This window comes from Balaenoptera acutorostrata, chromosome 14 (assembly GCF_949987535.1).
Source record: "Balaenoptera acutorostrata chromosome 14, mBalAcu1.1, whole genome shotgun sequence".
NCBI lineage: Eukaryota > Metazoa > Chordata > Mammalia > Artiodactyla > Balaenopteridae > Balaenoptera > Balaenoptera acutorostrata.
Genome location: NC_080077.1, coordinates 62,789,750 through 62,810,460, shown reverse-complemented (window position 1 = coordinate 62,810,460; position 20,711 = coordinate 62,789,750). Strand labels below are relative to the sequence as shown.

The window sequence follows — 20,711 nt, the reverse complement described above, 5'->3', positions numbered from 1 at the left end:
GCAACCTGGGAAGGAGAGCTCTCCTGTAAAACAAACAAACTATATCCCTAGGAAGTTTCCTCTCAGAGTGGTGGGATTTAGCAAAAGTGAGCCCTGATTGGATATGCGAAAGCCAGGAGCCAGATGCTCAAGGGAGCAGTGGTGGAGAGGCAGTTGTCTAGGCCCCGTGGGTCCTCCGAGGCTGACATTTCTTAGAGTCACCTGTGATCCAGCTTTGAGCAAGGCACCAGTTATCCCAAACCTGGAGGTGGGGTGGTCAGCGGGCCTGGAACAGCCTGTGAGCCTCAGAAGCTTGGAGGAGACTGGCAGGCCATGTCAGCTGTGGCTAGAAAAGTCTGATTTCAATCATGGAGCAGAGTGATAGCCAGAGGGCAGCCAGGGCAAGGACCTGCTCCTGTTGGGCTATGCCCTCCCCTGGGGGCTGTATAGTTTGCAGGGGCTGCCATAACAAAGCCCCACAGACTGGGTGACTTAGAAATTTATTTTTTCTTGGTTCTGGAAGTTAGAAGTCTGAGATCAAGGTGTAGGCAGGGTTAGTTTCTTCTGAAGCCTCCCTCCTTGTCTTATAGATGGCTGCCTTCTTGCTCTGTCCTCACATGGTCTTTCCTCTTTGTCTGCATGTGTCCTATCTCCTCTTCTTATAACGACATCAGTCATATCGGGTTAGAGATCACCCATATAACCTCATTTTACCTTAATTACTGCTTTAAAGGCCCTGTTTCCAAGTATAGTCACATTCTAAGGGACTGAGGGTTAGGACTTGAACATGTAAATTTGGGGGGGACCCAGTTCAGCCCATAGCGGGGACCTCAGAGGGGGACACCAGCTAGTGGTGGTTGCAGGTACTGATCCCCAGCTGTTGGCTTCTATGGGTCATGCAGGCCTAGGGCCATTTGAGGTCCCTTCAGAACAACCTTGAATGTGTTATGGTCCCATTTCTGACTTCCAGTGAGGGAGATATTACTTTGCATAGTTACTTGTTTGGTCATTGGGCATCTTAGATTATTGGAAACATTGTACTGAGTCAGAGAAAGTTGATTTTTCCTTGCTTCTCTGGCCCTGGTACTAGGTGCCTGTGGCTCTTGGTGCTGATGTTTTCAGCACTTGAGGATGTGACTGGAGCCTGGAATATGTTCCCTTCATTAGTGTTAAGTGTGCTGAACGTGTGGACTCTGGAGTTAGTCTGCTAAGCCTGGTTCCAAGCTTGGTTTCACCACTAACTGGTTGTGTGGCTTTTAACAAATTACTTGACCTCTTTATGCTTTAATATTTTACTCCATAAAAAAGGATAGTAAAGTACGCAATGGATTAAATAAGGTATGGAAAGCAATTCCTATGCCAAACACTTAGCAGGTGCTTAGTAGAGGTTGTCCTATCATCTTCATCTTCGCCAGCCCTCCTCTTTAACATGACAGAGAAGCAGCTGCACGGCCACACACGGGATGACCTGTGCAGGTGCAGGAGGACTAGCATTCCGTCACATTTCTCTTAACGTCATCCGAGAGCCAGTTTTTATTTTCCCAGCTTCTTTGTAGGGTTGTCTTTTATTGGACTTTCTGTCAACTGGTAATAACAACCAATGTTTATCAAGTACTTTATAATTTCAGAGTGCCTTTGCTTTTAGTTTTATTCTTATACTGGCCATGAGAGGTATAGTTTATCATTATGCCAACTTTAGGAAGAAACTGAGTCTTGGAATTAACTGACTTGCCTCAAGTTATGTGGTTGGTAAGTGCTGGGTTTAGGATACAAATCGAAACTTCCTTTTCTTGTTACCCTTGTTTTTAATTACACACATACAATGTACAAGTTTATCGTAGAAACATTAGAAAACACAGGTAGCCAAAATTTTAAAAAACTTTCACATGGTGATAATAATTATTGACACCTAAAATATGTATTTTTACAAAGGTGGTTTTACATAATACAATATGTATTGATTTATTACTTCTCTCTTAAAATATGTATTTGTTTTGTTAATAAGTATATTTCTCCAGAGTCATTTTGAATTACTGCTTGGTTCTTCATTGAAAGATATACGCTATTTAATTCATCCTGAACATACAGATTGCTTCTATGTTTTGCTCATATAAACAACACTCCAGTGAACCCCCTTGTACATATACTTTTGTACACTTCTCTGATTATTTCCATAGGGTAGATTTTTAGATGTGGAATTTCTAGATCAAAGGGTTTGCCCATTTTGAGGCCTTTGATACATATTTGCAAATTGCCTTCTGAAATAACTGTACTAATTTACATACCTGCCTGCATATATGAGTGTCATTTTCCTTGCTCCCATTGGCCATCATCATTCTTTGCCAATGTGATTAGAAGGAATTGGCTGTTAACGGTTGGAATGGTTTGCATTTTTATTACTAACCAGAGTGAGCATTTTTATGTTTACTGTCCCTTTATATCTCTAGTTTGGTGATTTACCTATTTATGCTTTATGTCCATTATTTCCTGTGGAGTCATTCATCCTTCTCTTGTTGACATATAAATACTTTATTTATTGAAAATAGAACAACTATTCATAGTCGTGCAAATTCCTAGGGTTTTTTAAAAAATCTCATGTGACTGTTAAGCTACACTTCCTCCATTCTGATAATTGTTTTTTTAATGAAATACAGAAGCATTTCTTGGGCCCTGTTAACCTCATCTTGTCAGATTCTACCTGAGGCTGACTGTCACCCAACCCGTTCAGTTTCTCTTCCAGCTATGCTCTTATCTATACTTTTGCACGGTGTGCCCTCTATCTTTTTATCTAGGAGACAAGGAAGGAGAGTCAGACTAATGTTTATTGAGCACCATTGTGTACCAAGCACTATACTAGGTGCTTTCAAGTATGTAAAGTGTTAAATAGAATAGTATAGAAGACCTCGAAGCTCTGCTGCATGAGCTTTCATGGATTCCATGGATATTGGCTCTCCTTTCCTAACTATGAGACGTGTGGTTTCATATCACCCTATTCAAAACAATTGATGATTCCCTGTGTTCCGTAATTTAAAAAGAGTTTGCTCTCTCCCTATTATAAACGCCTGTTTATCTGGGATTATTGTGCTGGGCCAGTTTATACTGGCTGTGTGTCCTGGTGACCTTTGGTGAAATCCAGCTGCAAAAAGATATTTAACCTTTTGCCTCCTGATTTTTTTCCCCTCTCATAGAATTATAAGAAATAGGTATCATTATATACCTATTTGTGGCTTATATTGCTAAGAAGAAGTTGCTATATTTCTTGTGTAATTTTCACATAATCCATATATTTTGATTTTAGTATGTCTTCAAAAGTAGTAGTTTTATGATTTATTATAAAATTTGGGATTAGAGCAGAATAATTAAGAGTACAAGCTTTGGAGTGAAACAGTTTTGATCCCTGACACTACCAATTCCTAGTCCTGTGCCTTTTGTGAATTACTTATCCCTAGGTTCTTTATCAATAAAATGAAAATAATAATATCTTCTACATCAGGTTATTGTGAGGATTAAATGAGATCATGCATGTGAAGTACCTCTTAGTATAATAGCACTCAAAGGAAAACATGGCTCATGGTAGTAGGTAAAGTGGTTATTAGTTATAATTTAAAATTTTAACTTAAAAGAGAATAGCAGCTGTTTAATAGAGAGGCTTTAACGTTATGATCTCAGGAATATGTTCTGAATGATTATGTCTTTTTTCTTATATATTAAAAGGGTTAAAGGGTTTTGTAAGAATGGGACAGTTGTGTTCTTTTGGCCTAAATTTCTGTTCCGGTAGTAAACTGTGCTTTAGTTACACATTGGACCTTTCCTGTTAGAGTTAAGTCATCTCACGTCTTTTTTATTTGGAGGAAGAGCTTAGGTGTTTTCACTCTCTGAAAGGGCAAGCATCCTTGTTAACCTTTAGGAATGATGTTCCGTACAGGAAAGTATGCCGTGGGGTACCCTTGAATATTTGCCTTTCAGACTAAAGGGATAACTAATATCATTTATTACACACCACATGATGATGTACCAGTGTTAAAATATACTAATTTACTGGTGTTAAAAATACACCAATTTATGAAAGAATCAGAATTAAAGATAAATTATCACCATATGTAATACATAAATAAATAATGATTGGGCCTATTGCATGTGTTCTAATTCTTTTATGCTTAGAAGCAACATTTCCTTTCAAGATATATTAATTTTATATAATTTGTTGTTTGGGATCAACAAGCCTTAAGTATATTGAATCATTTAATGTAAGTAGTTTTTCATGGTCAAGACTTATCCCTATAATTCATTTTTTAAAAATCTCTGGGGGGCTTCCCTGGTGGCGCAGTGGTTGAGAATCTGCCTGCCAATGCAGGGGACACGGGTTCGAGCCCTGGTCTGGGAGGATCCCACATGCCACGGAGCAACTGGGCCCGTGAGCCACAACTACTGAGCCTGCGCGTCTGGAGCCTGTGCTCCGCAACAAGAGAGGCCGCGATAGTGAGAGGCCCGCGCACCGCGATGAAGAGTGGCCCCCGCTCGCCGCAACTAGAGGAAGCCCTCGCACAGAAACGAAGACCCAACACAGCCATAAATAAATAAATAAATACATTAAAAAAAAAAAAATCTCTGGGCTTTCGTCCTGCAGACCACCTCTATATCTCTTGCATTTTACTTTTGTCTGCTTAAAGCGCTGCTTAAAACATGGTGCTATTTCCCCTTAATTACTGTGAATTGCTGAGATCATGAATAACTGATATTTTAAAAAACCATCAAGTATTTTTAAAGGGAGTGTAATACTGAAACGTTATTAAACAAATATATGAGAATAGCAAGAATTAACCAGTTTCTCATCTATTAGTATACATCCAATAATTAATTTTTTAGTATTTTATGTTTGTTGATCATGTTAACCTGCGTTAGTCTATCTGGTCTTTCTTTGCATGTAATCAAGTTTGACCTATGAGACACTTTTTCCTTTTCCCTTTCATGCTATTACGGCTTAATACGATATTTTTTTCTTTGAAAATACTGTATTTTTAATGTTCACTTCAAAAATTTGTCTAGGTGAAGCTCTGACAAGCTTGAAGCATCTTAATAAAAATAAAAACTATAAAGGTTAAACCTCATCAGTCGTACATACCAAACAGGTTATATTTGAAAAGAAACTCAGCTGGTGAAAGAGGGAATTCCACTAACAAGCATTTCCTCAGTGTGAGGCCAGTGAATAATTTCAACTATGTGAAAGAATTGCTGTAGTTTTAAGAAATGTTTGATGTGTTTCCTGAGGTGAGTGCAAGCTTCCACTGGAGGGCTTAGAGTAGGGGCCTGAATCATTGCACTGAGAACAGTCCTGGGAGGGTTGCTGATGATTTTGGCATTAAAAAAAAAATTAGTACTTAGCATGTGAACTACATTAGCAAAAAAAATGAAACAAAAGTAAAAATTCAGCTACATACCTATCACCTAAGCAAATCACTATGTGATTCATATTTGTACGTATAATAAAAGGAGACACGTTGATGTTTACTGAGAGCCTGTGATGTATCAGTCTTTGAGCTAGGTATGCTCCATGTATCGTACAGCTCTGTGATGAGGTGCTATTATCTGTATATTTAGAAAATGAAAAAAAAAAAAAGACTTGAAAATGGTAAGTAACTAGCCCAGAGTGGGTGGCTCAGGGTGGGCCACCTATCATGACAGCAAGTTGATATGTGAACATGGCTACATTTCATAAAGTATTTGTTTTATTTTATGTTTGCAAGCCGAATTTATTTGGTTGTAATTTTAACCACAAAGACTGATATTTGTGTTACTAGTCTTTTGGGGGACATTTCATCTTTTGAGAAGTACCACAGCCAAACTCTACTCTGATAAATAGAAAGAATTCTACCTACCTTGTTCTTTTATGGTAGTTATGCTGCAGAGGAAAATCCCCTACTCCCTTCCCGAGTTCATTAAGCTGAGCTAAAAAGCTGATCAAAAGATACTTAAAATTTTAACATATGTTTTCTTAACTATTTTAATAAATATATTTCTTGCCTTTGGATGATATTTAGTGAAGTCAGTAAATTCTCTGTTTACCAAAATAATATTTTGTATATTTGGTGGTTGACCACTGAGCCACAGGCATAAACCTTTTATTTTGCCTCTTCTTAATGAATTTGTGTAAAAAAGCAGTTAAAATTGAGTCTCCAGGAGCTTGGCCTTTTAAAGAATGTAGGGGAAACAGCATTAAATGTCATCGAAATGTGAACATTAGTTTTCTAAACCCTCATTTTCGGGGGAGTTCTTGGAGTGCATTTTCTCATAGAAGCAAGATTTAAAATTTAAACGGTGGTTAAGTTTTCAGATAAGCTCATAATAAGCGAATATGTGCATCTCTGTGTGTTTTTAAAGCAGCAGAGCCGCCCACCCACCACCGTTTCTTCACAAACAAAATCTTAGGTAGGACCCTAATTGAATTTCTTGGGAATCTTTTAACCCTCAGTTGAGTTAGCCTAAATAAAACAAGGAATTTGTTATAAATATCTAGGTTGTTTCATGTACTCCCAGAGGCAAGAATGCATGGAAAATAGAGAATGTCCTCTCTTTCCATCTCTTGCCTCTAACTTTTTCTCTGTACACTTGCTTCTTTTGCTGTTTCTTTTCCTGCAGAATTGTTTTCTTGGTTTCCTAATCCACATGGCAGAAGACAGAGTTGAGACTGGAGTGAGGTGCAAGATTTAAGAGGGCATCAGAAAATTAGATGATCAAGATAAATAATATTTTCATGTAATATTTCAAAGATGATGAACAAAATATAAAAATTTTAATGACGATAGGATTAGTATAAAAGGAGCCATCTCTGTCGGTTCCTGTATTGTTTTCTACTTGCAAGTGAGCCGCACAACTGATCTGGAGACTGGTGGTTCTAATTCCAAATCCCAGAGAAGGGCTCTGATTGGCTCAGCTTGGGTTCCACCTGGACTCTCAGACCTATCAGCTAAGGCTGGGTGGTGGGAGGTGCTTGATACCAACAGAACCTTGTGGGAGGCTGGGCAGGTACAAGAACAGGTGGTCACTCTTTCACAGTACCAAGTTCATGCATGTGAGGACACTGGCCAGGGTCGAGTAAGCCAGGTAAATCCGACACTTGGTCTCTCCTTCTCCCCACCTTAAGGTTTCTCCTTAGACGCCAGCACTAAACTTACCAAGCCCTGAAAGGGAGAGTTGAGCCCATTTGAACAGGGGATTTAATTTCAGCCAACCAGTGAGTTAGTGCCAGCCAGGTACAAGGCCCAGGAGAAAAGTACTTGGCACGGTTGGTCAGGATAAATGTCTGATGAGGGAAAGTAGATGCCATCCCTCAGACAAAAAGCCAGAGAGGTTTTGCTGTTGGGGAGAGGTTGATCGTGTGACCTGGTGATTACCCTTGTACAATGGGCCAAAGAGTCCAAGGTTGCCTTTTTTTTTTTTTAATATTTATTTATTTTTGGCTGCATTGGGTCTTTGTTGCTGCGCGCGGGCTTTCTCTAGTTGCGGTGAGCGGGGGCTACTCTTCGTTGTGGTGCGCGGGCTTCTCATTGCGGTGGCTTCTCTTGTTGCGGAGCACAAGCTCTAGGTGCGCGGGCTTCAGTAGTTGTGCCTCGCGGGTTCTGGAGCACAGGCTTAGTAGTTGTGACGCACGGGCTTAGTTGCTCCGTGGCATGTGGGATCTTCCAGGACCAGGGCTCGAACCCATGTCTCCTGCATTGGCAGGCGGGTTCTTAAGCACTGCACCACCAGGGAAGTCCAAGGTTGCCTTTTGTTCCTTTGGGAATTCTTCTACCTTTCCAATAACTTCCAAACTACGACCAGAGTGATCTTTCTAAATGCAGATCGCATCGTGCAAGTCTCTTGCTTTAAAACCTTCAGTGGAGTCCCACTGGTTTTAGGATAATGACCAAGCAGTAGTCTTAACACTGCTTGTGTGATCTGCCCTCTGGCCTCTGATAGGCCCTGCTTCTTTCTGCTTTAGGACCTTTGCCCAGGCTGTTGTCTCTGCCCAGGATGCCTCCCAGAATCCCTTTCCCCACCCCTTACCCAGTTGATAATTATCTTTCAGAGATCAGCTCAGATGTCACATCCTCAAGGAAGCCCCTTTTCTGATCACACAGGATGGGCCAAGTTTCCTGCTATGTAAAACGATAATAAATCATAAATAGTACCAGAACAACAACAATAATAACAACTAACACCGTGTGACAGGCACCTTCTGAGAATTCCAATTTGTTTAATCCTCACAACAGCTCTATGAGGTGGGTATTACTATTTTTAAGATGAGGAAGCTGTTCTTAGAGCCCCTTGCACTTATCACAATTATGACTAAAGAATGAATTATACAGGCACTGTCAGTGGGCCAGGATGGGACTGAAGGGCAGCCTTTTGTTTAGAAGGGGAGGGCTAGGAGCTGGTCTTGAGGCTGTGTTTGCATAGCAGAGCACGCTGTGCTCTGGGCTGCATGCTTACCTGGGATTGCTTTGAGAGAGATGAATGATGATTGTGAAGGCTAAAATACTCTCAAGCCACTCCTTGCTGTCCACTGTGGCCCACTACAAGCCCTGTGAAAGGAAAAACTCATGTATTAATTACTGTATCCTAGGCACCCAGCTCCAGGTCTTGCATAAAGTAATTCTTCAAGAAAGATTTATCTCATGAATCAGTGAAAAAAAAATCTCCACAATTTTGGAGGTATTTTTGACCAAGCTATATCAAATTCTGCCCTAATTGTGCAACATTGATGGTGAAGGTTAGTCCTCAGGGATTTCATTTGATCTTGGGCTGAATGATGGATGCCCAGGACTTGAGGGGACACGTGTGGACCCTGGTTAGGGAACAGGTGGGCCAAGGGAGCAGATCTGAGACCTCAGGAGTGCTGGTCCTTATAGTGAGGCAAGGCTGGGAGGAGCATTGTGCCCTAAGTGGAAGCAGGCAGATCAGAGTTGCATGCTCTTTGCACAGCTGATCACAAAGGCTAATTTGGTGGAAAGGAATGTGTTGCCTTGATAGTTTTAGGGCCATGGGTGTGGGGGGCTGAGATGAATTATAATTCATCATATGATGATTTGATTCCATGGTAACAACAGGCTCAGAAAATTGTAGATGGTCACAAAGGAACCTTGAAGGTGATCACTCTCAATTAGTAGAAAAAGAGCCACCTCGTATGCTCCCAGCCCCACATAGCACTACCCTTAGGGCTTGTGCTAAATGTCATTATATCTCTAATGGGGTGTGAGCAGCCCTAAGAGCTACATGCTTGGAGAGCGACTCTAGCCTTTTTTCCCCACTATTCTGCTTCCTATGGCCCCACCAAGTTGGCTCAGCGCTGAATCCATTTCTGGATTCCAAGGAGGGGAAAGGCAGGAGGCTGGCCTGGATTTCCTTGGGCTCGTGGGAAAAGGTAAGAGCCTTGAGCTGAGAAGGAACCCACATCCCAGGCACAGGAAAAAGTGCAAGGAGACAAGAGGATAAAGAGGTCTGGCTGGCCAAAAGACGTGCTTCATGTAAGGGAAACTTAAAATATAAAATAGAATTAATAAACAAAATGTAAAAACAAGTGTTATTTATACAAAAAGAAAGTTATAATCCAGTGATACAATTTATATAAAATATATGTAGTAAGTTGTAAATAATATGTAGTAAAAATAGTAAATAATAAATAACAGTAATATTCAGGGGTTGAGTCATCCTTTAACTCATTTTAACTCACCTTTAAAATGGTGTTCATTTCACTAAACATTGTAGAATGGAGCAGATTATAATTAGATAGTTTCTGAGGAGAGCTAATTTAGTGAGTTGATCTCCAAACAATAAGGGAATTTATCTTAAGATTTTTAATTGTCATGTTTGGAATGTCTGAAAAATATCAAGGTAAAAGTGTCCTTTAATTTTGGATTATTTTAACTTTTAGGATTCTTATTCTACATTCACCTAGTTATTGGGAGCATTTAAAAATATTAGACTTTCCGAAAGATTAAGGTTTTTTTTCACCTCTCTGTAATAATAAATATTCTTATGCCATCTTAATGCTCAAGTGTCCATCTCTGTTAGTGTTTGTGTTAGGCAGTAAGAGCCTGGAATTTATAACCTAGTTTCTGAAAGGAATCTGTAGCAGTGGTAGGTTGCTAAGAAAGTCTCTTAGCTAATGAAACAACGTGCCTTGAATTATTCTGATCCTTTTTACTGCTCAGTTGTAATGGATCAATTGAAAATGATGCTCATTTTTAGATTTGTCAAAACTTAAATTAGAAATAAATGAAAGTATAGATACACTGTTTTCAGTAATTAAAAAAGAAAGCAAGAAATAAGTATAAATGTATGAAAAATGTTTGAAACAATCTGTTTGGTAACAGTGGAATTCTCAGCAAATTATGATATATCTATGTGAATTACTATAGTATGAGGGTTTGGATACAGTGTAACAAATACTATATATTAGTTAGATTGGAAATCATAGGTCTCTCTTTTATACAAATCAGCAGAAATAGGCACAGCTTTACACATTCCTTTCATGAGAGTTTTTACACTGTATTGCTTTTCAAAATGAAACTTAGAAGAGAGCCTGTTTAAGCCTGTTTATCCAAATTGGAATTAATTTTGCTGCTTGGGTGTGTTGGAAAATGGGAGCTAGACCCTCTAATGAGAGTTGTAAAGCATCGTCATGGAGCATGTCCCAGACTTTTCAAATAATTTACTTCTGTGTTTAGAGTTACAACAATGATTGAAAACAAAGGCTGGGGTGTGGAGTGTGAGATTGAATGAATATATAGCCAAGGAGTGATTTCAAGCCTGACAACTTCATCCAATTATGTATTTCCAATTATGCTAATCCTAAAGCTCCTGTAAAAATCTGTTTTCCATTTCCTTATAATTTTCATCCTTTCTATATGTTATTTTTCTATTTTTCAGAAATTCACTCCTTGAATAGAAAATCGTCTTTCTGTAGATGCCCAAGACATAGTTGATTTTAACTTAACTTCATTAAAGGACAAGTCAACTAGTATTTGTGGTTTAGCCGCTGTAACTTTATTTTATCAGTTTTTAAAAATTGAAATATAGTTGATTTATAATATTGTGATAGTTTCAGGTATACAGCAAAGTTATTCAATGTTTTATATATATATAGATAGATAGATATAGATAGATAATGTTTATATTCTTTTTCAGATTCTTTTCCATTATAGGTTATTACAAGATATTGAATATACGTTCCCTGTGCTATACAGTAAATCCTTGTTGTTTATGTATTTTATATATATCAATAGCAGTGTGAATCTGTTTTGTAAATAAGTTCATTTGTATTATTTTTTTAGATTCCACATATAAGTGATATCATAGAATATTTGTCTTCCTCTGTCTGACTTACTTCACTTAGTATGATAATCTCTAGGTCCATCCATGTTGCTGCAAATGGCAACATTTCATTCTTTTTTATGGCTGAGAAATATTCCGTTGTATATATATACCGCATCTTCTTTATCCATTCCTCTGTTGATGGACACTTAGGTTGCTTTCATGTCTTGGCTACTGTAAATAATGCTGTTATGAACATTGGGGTGCATGTATCTTTTCGAATTAGAGTTTTTCTCTTTTCTGGATATGTGGCTAGGAGTGGGATTGCTGGATCAAATGGTAGCTCTATTTTTAGTTTTTTCAGGAACCTCCATGCTGTTTTCTATAGTGGCTGTATCAATTTACATTCCCATCAACAGTATAGAAGAGTTCCCTTTTCTCCACACCCTCTCTAGCATTTATTATTTGTAGACTTTTTGATGATGGCTGTTCTATCCAGTGTGAGGTGATAGATACCTCATTGTAGTTTTGATTTGCATTTCTCTAATAATTAGCAATGTCATGTGCCTGTTGGCCATCTGTATGTCTTCTTTGGAGAAAGGTCTATTGAGGTCTTCTTCTCATTTTTTGATTAGGTTGTTTTTTTTTTTTGATATTGAGCTGCATGAGCTGTTTGTGTATTTTGGAAGTTAAGCCCTTGTTGGTCACATTGTTTGCAAATATTTTCTCCCAGTCTGCAGGTTGTCTTTTTGTTTTATTTATGGTTTCCTTTGCTGTGCAAAAGCTTGTTTGATTAGGTCCCATTTGTTTATTTTTGTTTTTATTTCTACAGTAACTGCTGTTGGGAAAGCTGGACAGCCACATGTAAATCAATGAAGTTAGAACACTCCCTCACACCATACACAAAAATAAACTCAAAATGGCTTAAAGACTTAAATATAAGACATGATACAGTAAAACTCCTAGAAGAGAACATAGGCAAAACATTCTCTGACATAAATCGTGGCAGTATTTTATCAAATCTTAATTTTTCCCTTTGGCTGTCTGATGTTTTAATTTTTACTGTAACTCTTACTTTAGCTATTTTTGGTTCTCAAATACATTTTGACTTCTTAGTCCCTGAAGTTCCAGTAAGGTGAAAAAACTTTAAAATTTAGAAACATTCCAAACCATTGCCTATTATAAGAGCTTTCAGTCAGATTGTTATATCTGGATGATAAAACTCTCCAAGGTGCCTCCTTAGCATTCCAAAGCATTAGCATCATTAAGGCCCAGAGTGTGCTTTTCTGCATTTAGCTCACTGTGCTTTTCTTTCTTGTTTTTTTTAATTCAGCGGGAATGCTTGCCGACTCCTCTGCAAACTTCTAAGGCTGAGACCCTGAGGAACCCAGCTGGAGAATGCCGTCTGAACGCTTCCTCAGGTTGGTCCTGTAGGATACGTCTTTGCTTGCGTAGCGAGACATGTGTGACTTGAAATCCTCACATTGCACATTCTAGGACCAAGCACAGGGAGGGGGCCCAATGTGTATTTGAAGAATTAAGCAAACCAGTCTGAGAGTGTGTGTGAGTTTAGTATGGTAGCACAAGGGCTAACCACTGAGATATGATTACTGGCCAAACCTAGATATGTTTAAGGATTCTTTGATACTACTTTTTATCTTTTTCTTATTTAGGATGCTAACCTCCCTCAAACAAAAGGTAGACTTCTCTAAAGGTATATGATTTAAAAAATAATCAGAAAACTGTACATATATATGATTATTGTCCCCTTTAAAGCAATCACTTTAGGGTGTATAATATGTATTCTTAAAATACTCATAAGGTTTTACTTTAGTACTTATTTAACAGATATTTATTGGTACAGAGGCTCCAGCAGTGAATAAAACAAATAAGGTTCCTGCTCTCATGAAATATATATTCTATGGGGGAAACAGATATTAAACAAATCACACCAGTAACAACACAAATATAATTGTGAAAAGTGCTTTGAAAGATTGATAGACTGAGGTAGTACCTTCCTGAAGAAGTGCTCTATGACCTGAGATTTGAAGGGTGGGAAAGACATGGGGAAATGCCCTCAGGCAGGAAGTAGCCTGGCACATTCCCAGAACTGAGGGGGCAGTCAATAAGAAAATGCAGGGCATTCCTTTGAATATTCTCAGTGGAGGCAAGTCTTCATCATCCTCCGAGGAAACCGTCAAAAGGATCTTCAAAGCAAAGAATGAGAGAGGTGATAAGCCTGGGAAATGCCTTCTTTTTAAATACTAAGAATTGAGTATGTCTATGAAATAATGAGACCAGCTTTCTTCCATGACTCTGAAGCTATTAGGGATGACTAGTTCCAAAAATGTGTTCAGAAATGGAGGCATTGCTACAGCCAGTGTAGTGCCTCTGTGCTCCCCAAGTGAGTGTTGCTCTAGATGGGTGACTCTCAGTGGGGGATATTTTGCCCTCAGGGTACATTGTGTAATATCTGGCATCATTTTTGATTGTCACCAGGATAGGGGGTGCTATTGGCATCTAGTGGGTAGAGGCCAGGGATCCTGCTAAACATCTTAATAATGTACAGGGTAATTCCCATAGCAAAAAATGTCAGAATGTCAGTTTCACTGAGGTGGGGAAATCCTGCTCTGGATCTGGCATCCAGCCAGTATAGCACACAGAGACCATGGTATCTGTCTGCCACCAACTAAGCCAAGTGATTTATTTCTGGCTAATAGAATCCATGTGCATTCTTCTCCAAAGGATTTTTTACTTGAGATCTGCCATCTCTGCTTTCACTGATCAACTCTGATCCCACCGCCATCTGTCCTCCATAGCACCATCATCTCTGCGATGGACTTTCCTTCTCTGCTGGGACACAGACACCCCCTTGCGCACTTTTCAAACTTCCCCTGTGCCACGTGGAACTGTTGCACCAGGAACATACATGTGCTGTGCTGTGTCATCTTCCTCACCCTGAAAAACTCCAAGCACCTCCTGCTTTCACTGAGACCTGTCTTCTTCTGAGGCACCACTTCTTTGTAGCCTTCTCAAGTGGTGGCCTTATTTCCTCAAATCTCATGTATTTTAGGGATGGGTAGAGAGATTGTTGTCACCCTGGGACATAGTTTTGCTTCTAGATCATTACTCCTCATACCGGTTGTTTGAGAAGATGACGACAACAAAGATGGGCTCTTCTGAAGGTGGTGCTCTTCATCTCTCTCCATCCCTTCTTCCTCTCCACTGTTCGCAGGGTCATCTCCCCGCATTCACTGAGCATTTGGCATCTGGCTGACAGTCTTCCTTCTCACCACAGACCCTTTACAACTTCCCAGTGCCCTCAGTGTTTGCCTGGAGGATCTGCCCGACTTTGTGGCCTTGGATCTTCAACCTGCTTATGACCTTCCTCACTGAACCACCTACTCTCATGGTCACACCATGGATCATGCATCCCCAGTAGTTGCTCTATTTCTGAAACTACTGCATCAGCCACTTTATTCTTAGCAGGACCTCCTCTCCTTCTAGCTTCCTGATTTACCTACCTCCACAGTGGTTGTACTTTGACCTCATGGCAATGTCTCATTACTGGACCGGCCACTTTCTTTCTTTTCTTTTCTTTTTATTAAATTTTTTTGGAGTATAGTTGATTTAAAATATTGTGTTAGTTTCAGGTGTACAGCAAAGTGATTCAGCTATATATATATATATATATATATATATATATATATATATATATATATATGTATATTCATTCTTTTTCAGATTCTTTTCCCACAAAGGTTATTACATAGTATTGAGTCGAGTTCACCGTGCTATACAGTAGGGTCTTATTGTTTATTTTTTTAATTAATTTTTATTGGAGTGTAGTTGCTTTATAATTGGGAGGTTGAGATTGATATATATATATACACTATTGATACTATGTATAAAGTAAATAACTAATGAGAAACCTACTGTATAGCACAGGGAACTCTACTCAGTGCTCTGTGGTGACCTAAATGGGAAGGAAATCCAAAAAAGGAGGGATATATGTATACGTATAGCTGATTCACTTCGCTGTATGGTAGAAACTAGCACAACATTGTAAAGCAACTGGCCCGGCCACTTTCTACCAATCCATCAACACTTTCCTTCGCTCATTTCCGTTCTTATCCATTTTAGAATCATGTCTTTTAAATCCTTAATTTCCCTTGCTCTCTGCATTTTTGATCCATTTGCCTGACAAAATCCCAACCCAGATGAACCCAAATACTGTGTTTCCATGTCTTCGTTGTCCAGTGGAGACTGGTTCCACTGAATCTTTAGATTCAACACGCCAAAAAATGCCCGAAGTTTTAATATTCCCTCCCTCCTGCTACTAAAAAGGCAGTCCTTTCCCACAGCTGAGCCCAGCCCCGCTTCTATGTTTTGAATCCTATCTTTCTTCTCAGCAGCCTTTGACTATTGGTTGTTTCTCAGCTGTATTCTGGAGACACAGCTGTGCTTCCGTTATTCTCTCTATCCACATGAGTTTTACACCTCTAGCCAAGACCTCTTTCTGAGCTCCAGATCCTGTACCATGCCGGCGCTTGTCCTCAGGGTCCCAGCCCTGAACAGTCTGTGGACTGTGTATTAGGTCCATGCCCCCCACTGCCACAGGATCAGAGCATTTGCTGTTCCCCTGCCTGGAAAACTCTGCTGTCCCCTTTTTGCCATGATAACTTGTTCTCATCCTTCAGCCTGCAGCTCCAGCATTACTTCTTCAGGGAGGCCAGATTATTTTATTAAAGTGTAACTACCTCGCTAAACTGAGGGTTCTGTGAGGGCTGCTACGGAGTTTGGTTTGTTGACCATTTTATCTCCAGTGTCTGCCAGATCCAATACCTGGCACAGGATGAATAAATGTTTGAGTGAATGAAGGAAGGAAGGAATGCAACAAGACTATCCATTTATATTTAAGTTCCTTTCCTTAAGTATCCATTTGTAATTAACTTGCATAGTCTTCACTATTTCTTGGTTATTCACTAAGCATATCGTATTTTCTTTGCTTATTATTTTGACCATTGTTATTAATTGCTAGCATTAGTTTTAAGGTATTTACAAATTACAAAGTGTTCTATAAAAAATAAAATTAAGTTCCATGCTGGGTTTTTTTTCACAGTCTGTCTGCTTAAATAAATAAGACTGTTTCAATATTAATGTATTTAATTTGTATTAAAATATTTTGACGGTGGAATTGAAGTGATCAGGGCACAGTTTATCAATAGACTGAACTGAGATAATCATGCATAATCCTAGTACTATCAGGTTTTTCACCCAGTCCTTTTCTTTTTTGTGTAAAGTAATCTATTTAAGCAGTGAGGATCTCTATGCTACTTGACTGTTTTTCATATATAAGTATATAATACCTTATTGGTGACCTTACTTGAAAACTACCTGAATATATTTTGTATATCTAAATACTAAGTAAACATTGACATAGAAATTGACTTGAATTTTTTTTTTTTTTTTTTAGTAAATTTATTTATTTATTTATTTATTTTTGGCTGTGTTGGGTCTTCGTTTCTGCGCGAGTTGACTTGAATTTTTAAATTTGAAATACAGATGTTTAAAAACCAGACAGCTGTTTTGGAATTCATGTCTTGCAAACTGACTGAACTCAGTCAAAATTTATGCTATAAAAAAAATGAGAATCTGAGAGATTTCTGTGATCAAAAATCTTCACTATGAACTTGGAATAGTGATTTGCACTAACACAGTGCTTCACTGTGAGTGAGCTGTACCATGTTATGAACATCATGCTGTGCATTTGATTTTTTAGTTTTTACCGTCAATTCCAGAGTGAAAGTTAAAGATTTGAAGTCATGAATAGTCCTGTCCTTGAGACCTCATTTATTTATCTCCCTGTTACTGGATGCTGACATTTGGCCAATCAGATGGTTGCTCTGTGGCATCACTAAAAAGCAATTTCTTGCTCAAGGAGTCTGGGGCTTCCCATGTTGTACCTGGCAGAAGCCGGGTCCTGTGAGATTCAGGAACAGCCAGGCTCATTGGCAACCTGATGGGGTACCTGAAGCCCTTCTAGAGTTCAGATGGAAAGAAATGAGGGACACATCCCCAGGGAACTTTTAGACTGTCCCGTAGAACCATAGTGCGAAGTATATATATAATTTAAACTTTTCAAGGAGACACATTTTTTAAAAAGTAAAAAGAAACAGGTAAAATGAATTTTAACAATATATTTTATTTAACCCAGTATACCCCAAATATTATCATTTCAACATGTAATCAATAGGAGAATATTAATGAGATGTTTTTGCATTCTTTTATTTCACACTACGTCCTTGACATCCAGCGTACATTTTCCACTTACAGCACATCTCAATTTGGACTACACACATTTTAAGTTCACAATAGCCACATGTAGCTAGTGGCTATTATATTGGACAGTGCAGTTCTAGGGAATTCCACAGAGGAAAGGGTATTGGGGTTGCCTTGAGGAAGCCAGGTCACCCCCTTGCACTCGCTTGTGAATTTTGAGGTGGCAATATTGCTTCCATGGAAGACCTTTCCCAATATTAGGATGACACACAAATCTGTATACCCTCGGGAAATGTGACTCCTGCTTTATGGGGTTTTTTGTTTGTTTGTTTTCTTGGTAATTTAGGAAGTTTTAGGAATATACTTTTCCTTTCTTCTTCGTTTCCCAAATAATGGAGGGACATTGCTCTAAGGTGGGAGGTTTAGGTTGCTAATTTGTATAATTTTGATGCCAAGGGAGCCATATGCAAGGATGTGTCTGCTTCCCCTTCTAATTTAGACATGGTTCATGACAGTCTTTGAATCACCTCCTCCCTGGTTTATAATTATTGGCTTTATCACATGGACCTATGGCTTTCCAGCTGTGTTCTGTGACCACTTGTGCCTTAACACTTACAGGATTGAGGTGTTTTGCAGATTTACATCTGAGAGTTGAGTGGGAAGTTTCAGAATACAATAATGACCTGTTGATTAATAAGCCTTTATTCCTTGCCAAATGTTGGAGTATTTGTTTCTGCTTTTAAGGAGTCCTAACATATTGGTTCCAAAATATTTGGAATCTTGTGCCAAGTGTTGCCTTAAATATTTAGCATGCTGTTTTCTTTAAGCTTGAATATTTCAAGCCCAACTGAATGATCCTGTGAAATTGTGCAGCATCACAATTGTTTCAGAGCTGAGCCCTTTATTCTTTGCCAAATTTCAGTTTACAGCTCTTCTTTCCCTGGCAAGATTTATTCGCTGTCTATGGATATCTGAAATGCAAATACTGATTCAGTCTTAATAATAAGGACATGAATTGTGGCTCTATATTTGGAAAATGAGTAAGGAAACATTATAAGGCAATTATTTTAATGTATTCTTCTGATCCACTACAAATGAAATTTCAAAATACATTTATGTAGCATGTAAGGTGATATTAAAAGGGAGAAAAGTTATGAGAGTTTTAAATAAATGTATAAGTAAGATCTATTTTCTCTCCCCAAACTTATCTTAGTCAGTGCAAAGATAAATGTTTTTGAAGCATGATTTCAAACATTTCCTATCAGTATCTCATGTTATATTATGTGTATTATTTTTCAAAGGTAACTTTGATTTTGAGATTAACTATGCACAATCTAAATATAGAATTAATACGGACTTTGTGATTTTTCCCCCCCCCAGCATAGATTTTTGAGATCTTCTTTACAGATTATCATTTTTTGGTTTTGTTTCAGGTTTTGTTTGTTTCTTTTTTATTTTTTATTTTTTATGTTTTAAATTTTTTTGGCCACGCGGCGTGTGGGATCTTAGTTCCCTGACCAGGGATCGAATCCGTGCCCCCTGCATTGGAAGTGTAGAGTCTTAACCGCTGGGCCGCTAGGGAAGTCTCTGTTTCTTTTATATTTTAAGCAGGAGGACAAATTACATTATTATGTTCATGGTAATAGGTTCTCAAAATGCCTAATCTTGGACCATCAGGTTTATTATCTGTGAAATAGAGATATTAGTACCTGCCTCATAATGTTGTTATGAAGATTAAATGAATTGATAATTGTATATCACTAAGAATAATTCATGGAACATAGTAAGGGCTTTGTGTTTGTAAAATATATAAAAATGTCATCCTTTTAGGAAGGATTTTTCAAAGACTATCCTAAAGCTTACTTAGCTGAGATAATATTTCTATTACTATTCTATTCCCTCATTTCTTTGAGCTATGCTAATTGATCTCCGTTCTAGCCTTTGCATAGCAATTTGTGTAAGTGTTATTTATGCTTCTGAGCGTGGTTTTCAATTACTGACTTTAAAAGTCTGCCTGTAGCTAGAGCCGCTAGATGAATATTCGATGACAGTAACCATTTCAAAACTCACTGCTGCATTTCAACTGAAAATAATCCTCCCACCTTCCCACGAGAACTTACTATATCATCATCTCCTGTCAAATTTATCTTTTCTTTCAAGAGTTCTGACCTTTTTGAGGCTCCCCAGTCAAAAATGTCCGATAAAGCTTACTGGCTGCACTCTGGCATTTCGCGGGAAGCATTTGGTTTACTTTAAGGTGATTTATGCTGAGCCGGAATTTACCAGCCAACTGGCGGCACGAGCTTGCAGGCTCGGCTGGTGGCAACTCCCTGGTTCTCCCGAGAGGCTCTTTCACATTCAGAGGGAGGCACTGGACGTCGAGTTATCAGGATGGGAGGGACAGTGCTCGTTCATCCTTATGGCAACTTTACTCGGTTTCAAGAAGAGTCGCAGGCCAGAAATAGAGCTTGATGGCCCTTGCTCTCATTCTGGGAGTAACGTACGACTGGTGCAGCTCACTCATCTCAGTCCAGTGTCAGTTCTGAGATCCTAGAGTGCCGTGGAGATTTTCATGTATCTAAGCTGGAATTGTTCATAACTATCTACAAATTCTGTTTGCATTTGGTGTTTGTAGCATTACTTCTACATTATTATAGGAAGATCTGGGGTTTCACCCAGGAGTTTTGAAAGGATATGGGATGAATATTTTAGGTTGGGGTAGGGAGTGAAGGGATAAGTTTCACAATGGGTAAGTTTAGTAATTTCACAAAATAGAGCAGAAAATAGATTGCATAGTCATTCATAAGTCTAATACGAAGCTCACACAACATGTTGCAGGCTACTAAGATAGATATATTTTACTTTCAGCCTTAAATTTTTTCTTTACAATGGCATTTCTTTTGATGTTCTCCTGGTGGTGCATAATTTCCTGAGTTTAATAATAAGCCACTGTGGTTTAATTAATGGCCTTTTACATGAAATGGTCACTGGTAGCCTTATTTTCCCCTAACCAACATTTGCTCAGTTTCATTTTATTTATTAACGGAGTATTGTGTCTTGTGGGGAGACTAGTAACTTCTTGTGTCTCTGGTGAGCCATGCAGTGGGTTCTGTACTGGATCAGTGCATGGCAAGTTCTGAGCTTGTGCTAACCCCACA

General features: G+C 38.7%; 1 protein-coding gene across 6 annotated transcripts in view; it reads left to right on the top strand.

The window, feature by feature from the left end:
* KLHL32 (kelch like family member 32) overlaps positions 1–20,711 on the top strand; it is a 234,967-nt gene that overhangs the window by 31,893 nt on the left and 182,363 nt on the right. For all 6 annotated transcript variants that reach the window (XR_003622234.2, XM_007169672.3, XM_028163403.2 and 3 more), the window contains exon 2: positions 12,605–12,692. Coding sequence is in view for 5 of the 6 variants with exons in the window: in XM_007169672.3 (XP_007169734.1) it covers positions 12,670–12,692 (23 nt within the window). In the remaining variant the exon portion in view is untranslated. The remainder of the gene's footprint in view (positions 1–12,604; positions 12,693–20,711) is intronic.